The following is a 15,298-nucleotide window of genomic DNA, read 5'->3' on the forward strand; positions in this document are numbered from 1 at the left end:
CTTCTGGGATTACTATCGCTGTTTTGCAGAATTACGGTCCCAAGTCTTCAATGTTACCGAGAGGGAGGTAATCGATCACTTTTCAAATGAGATCAAGGCCAAGTGGCAGTTTCAGGCCTTCTGCAATGATAACCCAGAGATGCAGATGAGTTCAAGCATACTGTTCAGAAGATGATCGCCTCCAAGGAAAGAACTCAGGAGAGATTCCCCGATTGGTAGGACAACCGCAACAATAGGGGTAACGACAATAGAGGCAACCAGGGTGGGCAGCAAACCAGAAAGCGAGGCCCTGATAACACCCTGGCCTCCATTGACAAACCCAAGAAGAACAATAAGCCGAAGAAGTTCGAAGATCTAGGTGGACTACCTTGCCCTTTTCACAAAGGCGCTTGGCACACGGTAGATTAATGCCGACAACTGAAGGAGTTGGGATTCTATCATAAGAATGACAAGGGCAAGGGCAAGGAAGGAGTTGGGATTATATTAAAGTTTTGTATTTTTTAATTCAAATTCTTTAATTATATTAAATTTGTAGTACTCGATGGGATCTAAAACTTTGTAGTTTTTTTCATTTGAAGTCACTTGGGTCTGAATATTCAATACAAGATTCCTGAAAGTTATACAAAAGGATAGCATCCTAAACTTGGTCACAAGTGACCTTGTGGAACGGTGGTATAGGGGAGGCTTGTGTGAGCCTTCAGGTCTTGAATTCGATCTTGATTAAAAAACTCTTGCTATTTTTTGATCCAAATGCCTCTACATCTCTGTTGTAGGAGGGTCCGATTTAGTTAGCTTGAAGTTGATCGGAGCAGAAGAGCTACCCATTGTCAATGGAGATGCACCCCTTCACTTCGAGGAGCTAAGCAAAGAGGGGAGAGCACTACGTCAGATATGGTTTTTAGGGGCGGCTAATAAGCATTTGTAGGGACGGTTCGGCCAGCCGCCCCTACCATACCGTCTCTATAAATCATGCATTTGTAGGGGCGGTTCCCAGACCGCCCCTACAAATCGATTTGTAGGGGCGGCTACAGTATCAATCGCCCCTACAAATCATTTTTCCACAAAAAAAAATTAAATTTACAATTCAAATTCGACCAGAACATATATTTTTCATGCACAACTCCATCATGACTTATCTGTGTCTGAACTTGTATATGTAGGATGGGCGTTGGTCAGGCTTGATAAGCAAATCTGAGACAAGTTTTCAGATGCTTTGCGAAGACTAAAAATGAATGTAGTCAAGTACTCAACTAGATCTAATAGCTACACATCAGGAAAAAATAATACTATGAGCTCTTATTGTTCTCCAGACACACCTGCTACCCGACCACAGACAGCTCTATCGACATTATAGATTTGAAACGCCTTGGAAACTTCCTTCTCATTCTCAATCGCATCAGCTATCTGCAAATTAGATAATATAAATAATGGTGCTCCAAGCAGATAAAACTTGGGTTCCTAGCAACCGCACTTCATTTTAGACAGGTTAAGGCTGTGCATGGACCATAAATACAGTTCTAGTTTCATGAACATGGAATGATGAGTTGCTTTGATTGATGATACTGGAAAATCAGGTTTAGTGGACAGCCATTAGTCAAGTTAGTCCATGTAACTAAGAGAACTTATCAAAAACACTACCTCAGGATCTGCAAGGATTGTCTCATCAAGAACTGGGCCATTAGAGTGGACGTCCTGGCTCCTAATCTGGGAGCTGCTCCATTCAGGCAATCCAGCATTCTGATGTAAAAACCATTGATTTAAATAGAAAGCACATGGAAGATATGCTAATGCTTCAAATAATAATGGCTGCTAATACATACTGATAAGAGGTATCCAAGATCGATGTGCTGCGTTTTCACCAATGAGACATGCTTTGGTTTAAGCAAATCTATTCGCCCAATGATGTCATCTAGCTTCTCATAACCCAACTGAGCTAATGCAGCTCGAACCTAAATGAATTAACCAATTTTCAAAAGTTACAATTATACCTAAAAATAGGCAGGTCTTGCAACAATCAAGGAACAAGGCTAAGACAAATAGCATCAGTAATGAGAATCATGACATACCTCCTCGGCAACAAAGAGCAAGTAGTTAACCAAAGCCATATTCATCAGCCCCCATAGCAGCAGCCATAAGAACATCTTGACCACTCCTGAATCCACCATCCACCCTAAGTACTACCCTCTCTCTCAATCCATTTTGTATAAGTGTCTGGAGGAAGTTAACTAGCATTACAAAACAGAAAATAATTTCATGGAAAAACTGTTACAGAAAAAAAATGTAGGAAACCTGATTTGTTTCTGTAAGACCAAGTTCCCAAGGACCCCCAGCATGTTTGATGGAGCTGATTGGGCTAGCTCCAGTACCACCATCATGACCTGATATCTATGTAATAGAATAGTTATTTAGAAGACAAAAATAAGTACACATAAAACTCTAATTCACCCAATATAGCAGGCCTTTGAGAGAACCATTTGCAAGCAATTGAATAAGATGGGCCAGTTTTGTATATACATTTTTCACAAGTATATAAATGCATCATAGTGTTGTAGTAGAAATGAATGACTAAGTATGATATGGTAAAGGAAGAAAACACTTTAAGACTTATGATATGCTTAATTTGAAAATACAGGATGGCATACCCGACCCTCATCCCTTCCTCGATATCAGTTGGAGAGACCTTATCTCCCAGTCCAACCACAAACTGCAGGATTCAAAACAAGGCATAAGATAAAGGTGTACAGTTTCTAGGTGGCATGAGATGGAAATAAAATGGCAAGCATGGCATACCTTTGCAATTTGTTTTACATTTATAACATATTTGGCATCATCCAGTATTAGGGCTTATAATCTTTGTACACCTTGCTACCTGTAGGAGGATAAATATTAGTTATTAGTGCGCTAGGCACATGTAAAACTAAAACCGAAAAGATTTTGTGCCCAACTATCATGCATGGTAGGTCGTAATAATTCAAATCTGTAAAAACTACTAAGTAACATAATATCAGGTTCAGTTAATATACTTGTAATGGTTGTTCTTGCATCATCTGTTTATCTGAAACCAAATCCCACTGGCTAGGTGGAGCCAGCCCTGTATCAGACTCCTTTATCCCTGCATTTAGTATAAGAGCACATCTCAGGTCAAAAGGAGCTTGCTAACATTAAAACGAGCTGATGAATTGCAGAACAACATAGAACATAATAGAAAACACCAGACATAAGACATAATAGAAAACACCAGACATAAGATGTGGTCTCATAGCCAATTCATCTTACTACACTATTAAGTTAATAACATGTCATTACCACACTATTAAGTTAATAACTTGTCAGATATCTAGAGTGCAGGGTAATATATAGCAGCACCCCCATGCCAGAACTATAGAGGCATCCCTAAAGAAACAGTTCCCATCAATTTTTACCCTTGTTCAGTAAACTAGAATGTTTCAAGTGTAACCCACTAAATAATGCATCACTGCATCTTAACCATATGGATAACTATACGTGAGATCGTCAATTAAATGAAACTCCCTATTAGCGGCAAGTAAATAGCCAGCGGAAACAAGTGTTGCCAAGTGAATAACAATTATCAATGAGTCAGTATAATAACTCCACAATCTAAGCCAGAAGATCAATAAAAAAAACAAAGTGATCAAACTTATCCTTAGGACCAACTCAGAAACAAACTGGCCTACATCTCCAATGCCACACCAAAAAAGTCATAATAAAATTATCACTCACCACAAAGGTCATTGATTTTCTTGGCCATTTCCTTGATCTCCTTCTCGACCTTCTTGATGCTGGTCAAGTACGGCCCAAGCCCCTGCAACAGCATCCAGCAAACCAAAATTAGCAAATATCAGCAGTTTATCCCATTAAACCACACACGGCGACCTAAATCTGGTAAAAGCACGATGCCGTCACAAACGACAGAGGAGATCAAAACCCTAAACCAATCTCGAGCCCGAACCACAACGAACACAACTACGAAGCCCCACCCCAAGACCAAATCACCAAAGAACCCTAGATCCACGAGATCAGAGAGATCCAAACGGGGGTCGAGGGACCCTAGATCCAAATGGAGCAGACGAGATGTCGCATCGGGGGCAACCGATCCGGCGACCACCGGTAGGTGCCGTGCTTGGGGACGGCAGCCGTTGGGGCCCCCGCAGCCAGGGGCGGCCACCCACCACCCGCTGCATCGGCGACTTGGCCGGGGCCGCCGTCGCCGCGTCCCTGCGGCGCAAGGGGGGACGGGGCACGAGGGGGGAGAGGCGTGGAGGAAGAGGAGGGCGGCTGCAGCGTCCGCTGGCCCGCTCGCGCCAGCCGCCGTCGCCCTGGCCGCTGCTCGCGTCGGGAGGGGGAGAGAGCGTAGAGGAGAGAAAGAGAGGGGAGGGGTGAAGGAGAGAAGAGCGAGGGAGTGAGCGTCAGGAGGGCGACTGTGCTCGAATATATAGTCAGAGTTATTTGTAGGGGCGGCTGGTGATTGAGACGCCCCTACAAATAGAAACACCGAGGGCGGCTGGTGAGTGAGCCGCCCCTATAAATCAGACCCATTTGTAGGGGCAGCTCGTATCACCAGCTGCCCCTGCTGTTCCATTTGTAGGAGCGGCTGGTCTCTAGGCTCCCGAGCACGCCACTGTAGGGGCGGCTCCATCACCAGCCGCCCCTAAAAAAAATTATCCCGTTGCTACAAACCATTTTTCACGTAGTGGAGGCCAAAACAGGAGTTGGAAGAGCACTTGAGTAGTCGAGAGTAAAGACCGCTAGATTTGGTCTCCCTCGCATGGATTCAAGCAAGTGACTAGAGAGATGCACAGGCGGGTGGAAGTGGAGAGGAAGAGGGTAAATGATGGTGGGGAAAATGTAAATACTTTTAGTAACATAGGTTTAACTTAATTTTTAACCATTATGCCATTTGCAACGACAAATGTTCACCGACACATGGCCCACCTTTATCGCTAGACTTAGCCACGAACATTGCCCATGCCCTAAACTTAAGGCCCTATGATATTCTAACCAACCAAAGGTCCATTCCTCCCCTGGCCTGTAAGGCCAAGCCCAAACCATTCCATAATAAAACCTACATTAAACTGTAGCTTAATTTTCTAAATAACCCCATGACTCCTTAATAAAATTAGTTTGACAATTTTTTAACCGGTTAATTTGCTAGAAATTCAAAAGCCCAAACCTAAGTGAGGACCATTTTCTTTCAGTTTTTCTATTTGACACCCACTGGCGGAGCCTAGTGGAGGCCACACTGGGCTCCGGCCCCCTCTTGGCTAACAAAGTTTAATGAATATTTATGTATATATATTGATTATTTGCATGTCTAGCTACACAGTTTATTTCAACAGCTAGATATCCTAAGCTCGCTTCCTTGCAAACTGTGCATGTAAATATGTAATTGTCTCATGACCCATCTATCTCCAGCAAATAGTATTAGCTGACCACCAAACCATGATTAATTTGGTAATAAACCTAGTATATATTCATATTATCTACGGACAACTTAGCCCCCCTTGATTGTGAGTCAGGTTCCGCCACTGTTGACACTCATGGTAGTTGTGTAGTAGTGAAATCGAGCTAGTCACGTAGTATTTTCGCAACCGCTTGAACGTTCTGTTTTACTCTTTGTTGCATCATGCATGAATCCCTAGCTATAACATACTCTTCCCATCAAAAAAAAATTATGCGGTTGAATTTTTTGGTCTATGATTGAGTTTTACATTTGATTATTATCTTTTAGTTTGCCCCAATAAAATATAGATATATCATCTACTACTAAGTCTAAGATTGTGAAAATTAATTATTTCTAACACAAATATATATATATATATATATATATATATATATATATATATATATATATATATATATATATATATATATATATATATATGTGTGTGTGTGTGTGTGTGTGTTTTGTTATGTTTCCATTATGAATTACTGATCGAATACTTTTTTTAGTCTTATTGATGGACAGTTTTTAGAAATTGGATATGGATTTTTGGTCGAGGCATGGAGTACTCGTGATGGGAGATAGTACTGTACTCCATTAATTATATAGGCAGCAGCCAGTAGGGCAATGGCCGTGTTCGCTTCGCTGAAAAGCCGGTTGAAAAACACGGTTCGTTGATTTGTTACGGGTGAAAACACTGTTTATAGCCGACCGCGTGTCACCTGTTTACAGACCGAAACGAAAATTTCTGATGGATTTCCGGTCAAAGCATGGCTTGTCTATGAGAACGAATAAGGTGGATTTTATTTGTGTGTGTATGTGCGTGTAAAGAATGAGAATAATAAGCTGTTTCTCTTAACTGTAGCCTCCACCGTCTACGTACTGGACCAATGGTGTAGCGAAACGCGTCCTGACGTAAGCGATCGTCATCTTGTCGGGGAAGTGGTCACTGACAGCCGGCCCGGGAAGAAATTCTCGGTGAGGAGAGAGGGACACACTGTCTTGCTATAGGCTAGCTGCTGCCATCAGGGCATCCAGGCCCGGGAAGAATTTCTTCCGATCCTCTTATGGTTACGACCCGCTTTCCCTCCGCTGCCACACAGCAGCGGAAGTGACTGCGCAATCGAGCTCATCGCGAGGCTCTTGGTTGGTGTTGCTGCTGTTTCGGGTGGTGGGAACAAGCTCGAACAATGGAGGGGGAGGCGGCGAGAAGGGCGGCGCCGCCTCAGGAGAAGAAGAGGAAGCGCGGGCGGGTGGAGCTGCGGCGGATCGAGGACCGGACGAGCCGGCAGGTGCGCTTCTCCAAGCGCCGGAGCGGGCTGTTCAAGAAGTCCCACGAGCTCTCCGTGCTGTGCGACGCCGAGGTCGCGCTCGTCGTCTTCTCCCCCGCCGGCCGCCTCTACGAGTTCGCCTCCCCAAGCTCCAGGTGAGCTACACTGATCCTCTCGGGTTTACTCCATGCTTGGGGCATGGCTGAGCTGGTGTTTCTGCTGCGCTCTCGCTTTAAATTATCCTTCGTGTCAAGCTAGTTTGTGCACTATTGTGTGTGTTTCGAAGCGTGCTTTAATTCAGTCAGCATCTAGTTAATTGGCAACATATTTGTTCCTACTGTATGTGTATTGTATACCCACTTTTCCTTTGAGTTAATGAAACTTCCTGCTTTTGTTGCACTCTTTCTTCAGCATTGAAAAAGTATTTGGTCGATACTGGGACCTTGCCAACACATCGATTGATCTCAATATCGAGGCACGAGATTCATCAAGGATTGACTGCAATATACCACAGGTTAAGCATAAATTAATAGTTGATATATCAAACTACTTTCATATGCACAAAGAAGACCACCTCCCATATTCTCATTTTTCCACTCACGTGAGCAATTCTCTGCAACGCTCAATTTAATTAACTATATAACAATAAAATCTCTCTGTGTCATGGCTAAGGCGGTTGTCTTAAAACGACCACCTCCGTAAATCGATTTTAGGAGGTGCTTATTTTTTGCCCGTCTCCGTAAATCGATATTATGAGGCAGGGCAGATGTGACCGTCTCTGTAAATGAAAACGACAACCTCTCTTAATCGCACGGTATTTTTGGAGGTGGTTGGATTTTGTGACTGCATCGGTTAATGTTTGGGCATCGCCTCGCAAAAATATGTGTAGTAGTGATCTTTGAATAGTTTGGTTTCGCATGATTAATGACGACACAAGATTACTGTGACTAATGTGTGTTTTGCAGAGGCAACTTGAGTTAGGTCATGGTAATAGTGATTGATTGGGCAATTATGGTTTTCATGCCTCTGTCGATGGAAATCGTTTCAGTTTTCAAATGATGGACGACAAGGTTAATGGCGGACTAGTTCTAAGTGTCTTTTGACGTTGGAGAGACACTTAGAGTTGTTTAGGGCTTTAATTTTCTTTTGGATCGGACGCGTAGGTGTGCGCAACTATAGAGCGAGTAGCACTCACGAAGGACCAGACGCTGTGACCTAACACACTAGAGGCCGCGTCCGATCAACAACAGTAAGCATCCAAAGAAGGAAATTGCTAACCGAACGTGTCAGATGAGTGGTGATCGGACGCTGGTCAGAGTCCGATCTCTGATGACTGTGCTAGCGTCATGTAGCCATTGGCTACTGACCTGGACGCGTCCGGTCACTTTGACCTGAGCGTCCGATCACCTCGAAATGTGTTGAGTTGGACCCCAACAGGTATGTTTTGAAGTGGGGAGTATAAATGCATCCTCCACTCGTCCAGCTTAGGTCTCTTGCCTATTTGTTTAGCTATGAAACACCTTTAGAGTGCAAGGGAGAGCAAGAGCCTAGTGGGGTGATTGAGATTTGTTAATCCAAAATTAAAGACCTCATTAGTGCATAGGGAGTAGCAAGTGTGCATCCACCTTTCTCATTAGGCTTGTCTTGGTCAAGTGCGAGTTTTTACTTGTTACTCTTGGTGATCGCCATCACCTAGACGGCTTGGTGGTGATTGGAAACTTGGTGATCATCCGACGGAGCTTGTGGATGACCCAAGTCATGGTGTGAGCTGTCGTGGACAATTCACCACGACGGAGTGTCAAAGAATCAGCCCGTAGAGAGCACTTGATCCTTGCGCGGATCAAGGAGGAGCTACACCCTTACACGGGTGCTCTAACGAAGACTAGTGGAGAGTGGCGACTCTCTGATACCTCGAAAAAACATCGACGCGTTCCTTCCCTCTCTTTACTTTGAGCATTTACATTTGAGCAATTCAATTTATGTCTTTACATTCTTAGAATTGCCAAGCTAGAGTAGGATTGGAACCTAAGGGTGCAAAACCCTTTGCGCAATAGAACAATAGAAATATTTCTAGGCAAAAGGGGGTGAAATGGGCTAAGTGTAGGGCTTAATTATTGAAAGGAATTTAGAATTAACCTAATTCACCCCCCCCCCTCTTGAGCATCTTGATTCTTTCAATTGGTATTAAAGCCTCGTGCTCCTTGAATTAGACTTAACCACCTAGAGCAAGATGTCCCATGGGGATGGATCCCCTTTCGTCTTTGAGGGAGATGACTTTCCATATTAAAAAATTCGCATGGAGGCGTACCTAGAGGCTTTAGATGTTGGAGTGCTTAGAGCCGCCTCACAAGGTTTCCCAACACCTAAGGATCCCGCTAACCTTCAAGGTGATGAGATTCACTATGAGAAGTGGAATGCAAAGGATAGAAACACTCTTTTTAGAGGCATTTGTAAGGATATCTTTAACCGTGTGCGGAACCACAAAGACGCCCATCAACTATGGTTGGACATTTATGCACTCCATGAGGGAACCAAGAGTGAGCGTGAGGAACGCTATCACCTCGTGATGAAGAAGCTTAATTCATTTGAAATGCTTCCTAGTGAAAGTGCTAATGAAATATATTCACACTTGAATATTGTTGTAGAGGAGGTCAATGGGCCTGGACTCACTTAAATGCAACTATCCGATGTTATGAGAAAGATCTTGAGTGTCCTCCTCATGGACAAGTTTGGGCATATTGTGACAGTGCTTCATCAAGGTGATCTTTCCACCACTACGCCAACTCAAATATTGAGGAAGATCAATGCACATGAGATGTACATGCACATCACTCCTCAAGATGGCTCTTGTCGGTGCGAAAAGTGACCAACAAGTAAATATTTATAGTTTTACTGTGTGTTGTGATTGGATATGGCCTAGCACTCAATGATATAGGGTTTATATTGGTTCAGGCAACATGCCCTATGTCCTAGTTCTAGTCGGTCGATGACTTTATTACTAAGCCTAGGTGCTCGAAGTTTGCTGTGGGGTTACAAACGAGAGGGAATAAGAAGGGGGTGTTAAAGGTCTGGTCGGGCTCTGAACCGAAGGGCCAAGAGTGATGGGAGCTCCAACGTGCGCTAAATATTGGAACATACACTCTGTGTAGCTTTAGAGTTCTAGAGCTGTGGAGCTATTCGAGTGCTCAGAATGTCTAAAGCTTAGCAGAGAGGGAGAGAGTCAGAATGACCATCGTCCATTGGGAGAGAGCGCATCCCCTTTTATAGGTGAAGGGGATGTCCTTACAAGTGAGTGAGAGAGAGAGTGTGTGTGCACGTGTGCTACTAAGTCTTGTTGCCCACGCTGTCGGGTACAACACGGTCGTCGGTGTCCCACAATACTATTTATGTCAGGCGCATGTGGCAGGCTTTACCATGTTTGCCTGGTATGGCAAATGACGGCGCCCACAATATTGTAGGGCAAATGTCGACGCCCACAACACTATTTGGGTTCTGACATGCCTGGAAGGTTGCAAAGCACCCTTCTAGCATGGCCTGGTGGTATTGTCCTGTAAGTAGTGCAGGGTACGGTCCTCGGTATTGCGGTTGACTTGAGCGTCTTGCCTTATCTGCTCCGCCTGATTCTTGGGTCCTCACCAAGCCAGTGTCCCCTGGTCGGTCGTTCTTAATCGGCTCCGACCATGTCGGTCGGAGAAGAGCTGTAAGGCGAGGTTTGGTGTATTCTCGGTCAGAAAAGTGGGTCAGAGTCAGAAGCGAGCGTCGTCCTCTCTCTAGCCAGGCCTTTCGGTCCAAGACTAGATCGCTCTTCCGACCTATCGTTAGGTATCTAGACCGGCCCATGAGTCGCGTGTTGTTGTAATACCATTAGCTGCGCCGAGCTTTTGTTGGAAAGCGGGCCCATCGGGGGGCCTAGGTTTACGAACCCGATAAGAGCCCTCGAGCCCTTTTGGGACTTCTGTGAAGTCACGAAGGGGCTGTTTATACTCGTTGTACAAGAGAAACGGGTGGGTGTAAGATCGTGAGTCGCTGTCGGGCACGATGGAGCATGGACCCAGGCATCGAGCGAGGCCGAGGGGTCAGGCACGACGAAGCACAGACCTAGGCGTCGGGCATGGCTGAGGGGTCGGGTGCGATGGAGCACGGACCTAGGCGTCAGACCGATGAACCAGCATGCTGATCAGCGGACGTACAGGGAGTAGGCAACATAGTGACCATGCATCCTGTCACTGCAGGTTGATGTGAGAGCCTTGGAACGACATGTCGCAGAGATGGGTTGTGCTGAGACATGACTACTCCATGCAAGATGCCAGAAGTTTGACCAAGGGTTGTACTTTCTAGCCCATAGTGGTTGGCGGCGGCGTGAGCTTCCGTTAGGAACCGTGTTCGAGGGATCAAGTGAAGCAGAGCTAGCCCTTAGACATCGGGTGAGGCGGAGCCAGCCCTCAGACATTAGCCGAGGTGGAGCCTACCCTCGGGGGTCAGCCGAGGTGGAGCTAGCCCTCCGACGTCGGGTGAGGCAGAGGTAGCCCTCAGACATCGGGCTAGGCGGAGTCTGCCCTCGGGGGTTAGCCGAAGCGAAGCTAGGCAAGAGGTGTAGCCTTGGTGGTCCTAGAAATTGCCTAGGGTTTTTTTGACTTGTCAGCGGGTGCACGTGAGCGCACCCGGTGGGTGTAGCCCCTAGGCAATTCGGGTAGAATTGCCTGGGGGATTTTTTGACTTGCTAGTGGGTACGCGCGAGCGCATCCGGTGGGTATAGCCCCCAAGTGAGATCCGACCCCTTACCATTGCTAGGGTCAGGTGTCACTAAAGATCGAGGAGAGGATAGTGGAATTAGTAGGAAAAATGTCTCTTGTTTTTCGCACGTCTCCCCAGTCCTAGGTTCTGAGCCATCATTTCTGGGAGCACGAACCCAGGCGTCGGGTCACCAACCCAAACATTGGGCGCGGCCAGAGGGTCGGGCACGACGGAGCATGGACCCAAGTGTCGGGCGTGGCCGAGGGGTTGGTCTAGTTTTGTGTGTTACCCCATCCATGGTTTCCGCAACTAGAGGGGCTGAGCTAACGTCGCTTGCCTCGATGGCTCGAGTGACATGCTCGGTGAGCTCTCTAATGGGTATGTCCGAGTGGAATCTAGGTACGTCGTTCGTAATAGGGTCGGCATAGCCCTCATGTGGCATTCCACTTACTCCTTAACCCACCTCTCAATAGATGCCTGAGTTGTTCCAAAGACCGGCTCAGGTGGCCCACTGGCCTCCCCTCGATGGAGATTTTATGGGCATGGCTCGAGTTTAGGATCAAACGAGAAGGTCAAGATGACCTTGTCTACTTTTGAGCAGATCAGGCAAGGGCCGCTTGGGCTCATCTGTGTTTTCTCCCCTGGCTCTATTTGATGTGAGGCGGCCTAGAGCCCTTCGCGAGCCAGCCTTTGAACCCCGGTCGGTCGTCGCTCAAGTCGAATGAGGCGACTACCTGCTTCGTGACGCAACATGAAGCGTTATGATGCATTAATTGCATATGCAATGCTTTGTTTGTATGGGATGAATGAATGATTATATGGATGAATGTGTGAATGTGTGTATGAGAAAGGATGAATGAATGGTCATGTATTAAAAAATAAAATAAAATAAAGTAAGAAGGTTTGGTAAAGTTACCTTGATGACTCGAGTGATGGGTTAGAGGAGCTCTTATCAGATATGTCTGAATGGGATCTGTGTCCATCATTTGTGACGGAGTCAGCATAGCCCGCATGGGGCATCCCACTGCTCATTACCTGTCTCTCGACAGTCGCCTGAGCCGTCCGATAGACTTAGGTAGCCCATTGGTCTTTTCCTTGATGGTGATTCTATTGGTGGGCCCTTCCAAACCCTACGTGGGAAGGCAGAGGGTTGTTTGCATGCGGTTGAGCCTTGTTTCCTGCTCCCAGGTTGTGGTAGTGGTGGGCCCTACCTAGGCCACATCCTATTTTAGCCAAGCGATGTTTTGTTGGGCAGGGCACGTCCCATCAGTCAGGACACATCCCACCGCATGCCTATCCGCATTAAATATGGGGAAGGGAGAGGGTTTTCTTCCCATTTCTTTGCCTTTCTCCAACTAATGCCTCTCTATTGACACATAATTTCATCCTGTGCCGAGGACAGACATAGCAAGCCAGAAGGGTCCGCTCGATGGAGCAGATTCACCTAGCTTCAGCGTAGGAGTGATCGATCCTATGCAATCCTCCTATGGCGTGCCAGTCAATTTGACCCTGCAATTGATAAGGAGAGAAAGTTCATCAGTAATTAAGAGTGGAACTTGCCGGTGTTGCTAGACAATTCTGAATGTACGGCTGTGAGAGCCGATATAGGAGGAAATCGGCTAAATAGCCGATTCCAGTATATTCATGAGAATAAGTCAGTTAGAGCTCATGGGGTCATGTGAAGAGAATTGGTTATCATTCAGGATAAACATTATTTAAATGAATATTAATCAATGGCAATAAGATATCAATGATGATCGGTCCATACTGAGCCAATGATTATGACTAACCGAACTCCTTCTTATAAAGAAACAATTCAACATCACTTAATCATTTAATAAAGATAAATCTAATAAACATGTTAGATCTCATCTATCACCATGACCAGTGGGGCATGAGGTAGAATCATGCATGCCGTAGAAACAACAATAGACTCGACGACCCTAACTCATTACTAATATCAGTGGGGCATGAGGCAGAATCATGCAGGCCGTAATACAATAACAAGATCATGGGGCTAACACATCTTTCAACTTATCCCTACTTCAACGATCTCGTGATGTGAACTGTTCGTGAAAGCATTCGATATTGGCTAAATAGCCGATTTAGGCATAGCGCACTAGTTAAGGTCATGTCTTCTCAGGAACGGGTCTATCAACCAACGATCCCCACTCCACGGTGCCAACAGTGGGGTGAGAGGTAGAATCCCAAAGGCCATGATGACGGGCCATGAAACGGTTCTCGCTAACCGATAGATCTACTCAAGATCGAACATGCCTTAACCGCACGCTATGCACGATTAAGATTGACGCAAAACAGCTGATAAAAACATAACTCATCACTTAAGATGCAGATTAGATCAGTTCTAAATTAGCAAACGATGAGTTAAATAAGATATAAGGCCTGATCCAGATCAATCTCAATCGGGTAGAGTGATATTGCTGTAATTTGATAAACAATGAAAGCAATAAGCAATATCGGTAACATAATGAATCTATCAAAGACTACCACTCTAAGATAGAGCTTATAACTTGACCTTGATCCAATTCAAGCAGTGGGGTGTGAGGCAGAATCACACAGGCCATACTTGAATTAGACAAGAGTCGATAACTAGCTTATACCAGAGCCGTAGTGGAGGTCAACCGGATCGATGCAGCCATACGAACAGAGGTATAAACCATGATGGTACTTACAACAAGCAGTGGAGGTTCGACCAGATCAATGCAGCCATACTTGTCGAAGAACTCGCCGAGATCTACTCTACTCCTACTCCTAAGGGGTGGTCAGAGCCAAAAAAAAGTAATTGACTTGTATTTGATTGATTGGTTCCTTTTCCTACAATAGCCGGGGTTTGGTATTTATATCCGGAGCCTAACACGAACCCTATTCGAGTATGACTTAATACAATCTTTGGCATAATGAAAACATTCCTAATTTAAGATAACTTGGACTCTAATCTTTCCCTTTTTATAGAGTCCAACACATTTTTGTCCTGGCGTTAAGCGTAGCCTCCATCGTTATCTGCCGACGCTGTCCGAAGAAAGTCGATTCCTAGATTTTGCATCTGAATCAGCTATTTCTGATCCGCCCACAACTAATCCCTTGATGATACGATCCTAGGAGCTTCTGGGTCCCTGTGACTCTCCTTCCAAATTTTGGTGTAAACACATGCCCCTCAATTTTGGGACAAAAGGAATTTTGTTCCAAAATTACCATGTTCGTGCTCCCGATAGGCCCGTTGTACATGCACAAGTGGTAATTTTTCCGATAGACCCGATGAAGCATGGGCTCATGAGTTGATATGGGCGATGACGAATAGTAGACCCCAGATCAAGATTTTTCTGTATCGGGAGCACGGACATGGTAATTTTTTTCTGTAGGTCAGAGATCATGGAGAACAGCAAGTGGTTTCCTGAGAAGGTCTTCATCGGGTCTGCATCATCGCGTCAGTGCCTTTATCGTTAGGAGGGTATATCCCGTGATGCCTCTGCTGCCTTGGGGAACAGGGCCAACTCCGTTCGGCCTTCAAGGCCTTCCTCGTCGATGGCTTGCCGCCAGCCCCTTTGCCATCAGATGAGGCGGATTGATAATGATGATCTGCTTGCCTCCATTGATCGATAGGGCCAGAGTCTCGTTGAGTGTTTATCCCTCGCAGAATCAGCCCTGGCCATGGTTTGATGCCGATCACCTCCTACGGTCGATTCGGTGGAGGATAGGTTGGCCAAGGCTGAGGCTAGAATTGCGGGTGAGATACTTGTTGTGACCTCTGCTTTCTTTTCAATTTTGTCTCTGAGACTCCGATCACCTCCCCTTTGAATCTTTTAGATCTATC

General features: G+C 45.5%; 1 protein-coding gene and 1 pseudogene across 1 annotated transcript; one reads left to right on the forward strand and one right to left on the reverse strand.

Moving 5' to 3' along the window:
• Nucleotides 1-2,590: 2,590 nt before the first annotated feature.
• Nucleotides 2,591-3,987, reverse strand: LOC136500337 (26S proteasome regulatory subunit 7A-like). Its single transcript, XM_066495672.1, has 4 exons — nt 3,742-3,987; nt 3,024-3,112; nt 2,791-2,869; nt 2,591-2,704 (listed from the first exon to the last, which is right to left on the reverse strand). Exons 1-3 carry the CDS (start codon nt 3,833-3,835, stop codon nt 2,828-2,830), a joined length of 225 nt encoding a protein of 74 aa, XP_066351769.1. The 5' UTR covers nt 3,836-3,987; the 3' UTR covers nt 2,591-2,704; nt 2,791-2,827.
• A 2,506-nt stretch (nt 3,988-6,493) lies between these two features.
• Nucleotides 6,494-15,298, forward strand: part of LOC136499129 (MADS-box transcription factor 51-like) — a 29,674-nt pseudogene continuing 20,869 nt past the window's right edge.

This window comes from Miscanthus floridulus, chromosome 13 (assembly GCF_019320115.1).
Source record: "Miscanthus floridulus cultivar M001 chromosome 13, ASM1932011v1, whole genome shotgun sequence".
NCBI classification, from domain to species: domain Eukaryota; kingdom Viridiplantae; phylum Streptophyta; class Magnoliopsida; order Poales; family Poaceae; genus Miscanthus; species Miscanthus floridulus.

Bases quoted from the DNA above. Each gene is read 5' to 3' on its own strand.
- LOC136500337 (XM_066495672.1), bottom strand. From the start codon at position 3,835: ATGCTGTTGCAGGGGCTTGGGCCGTACTTGACCAGCATCAAGAAGGTC. The intron at 3,113-3,741 runs GTGAGTGATAAT...TACTAAATGCAG, and splicing joins GAAAATCAATGACCTTTGTG to GGATAAAGGAGTCTGATACA. The intron at 2,870-3,023 runs GTATATTAACTG...ATCCTCCTACAG, and splicing joins TGCAAGAACAACCATTACAA to GTAGCAAGGTGTACAAAGAT.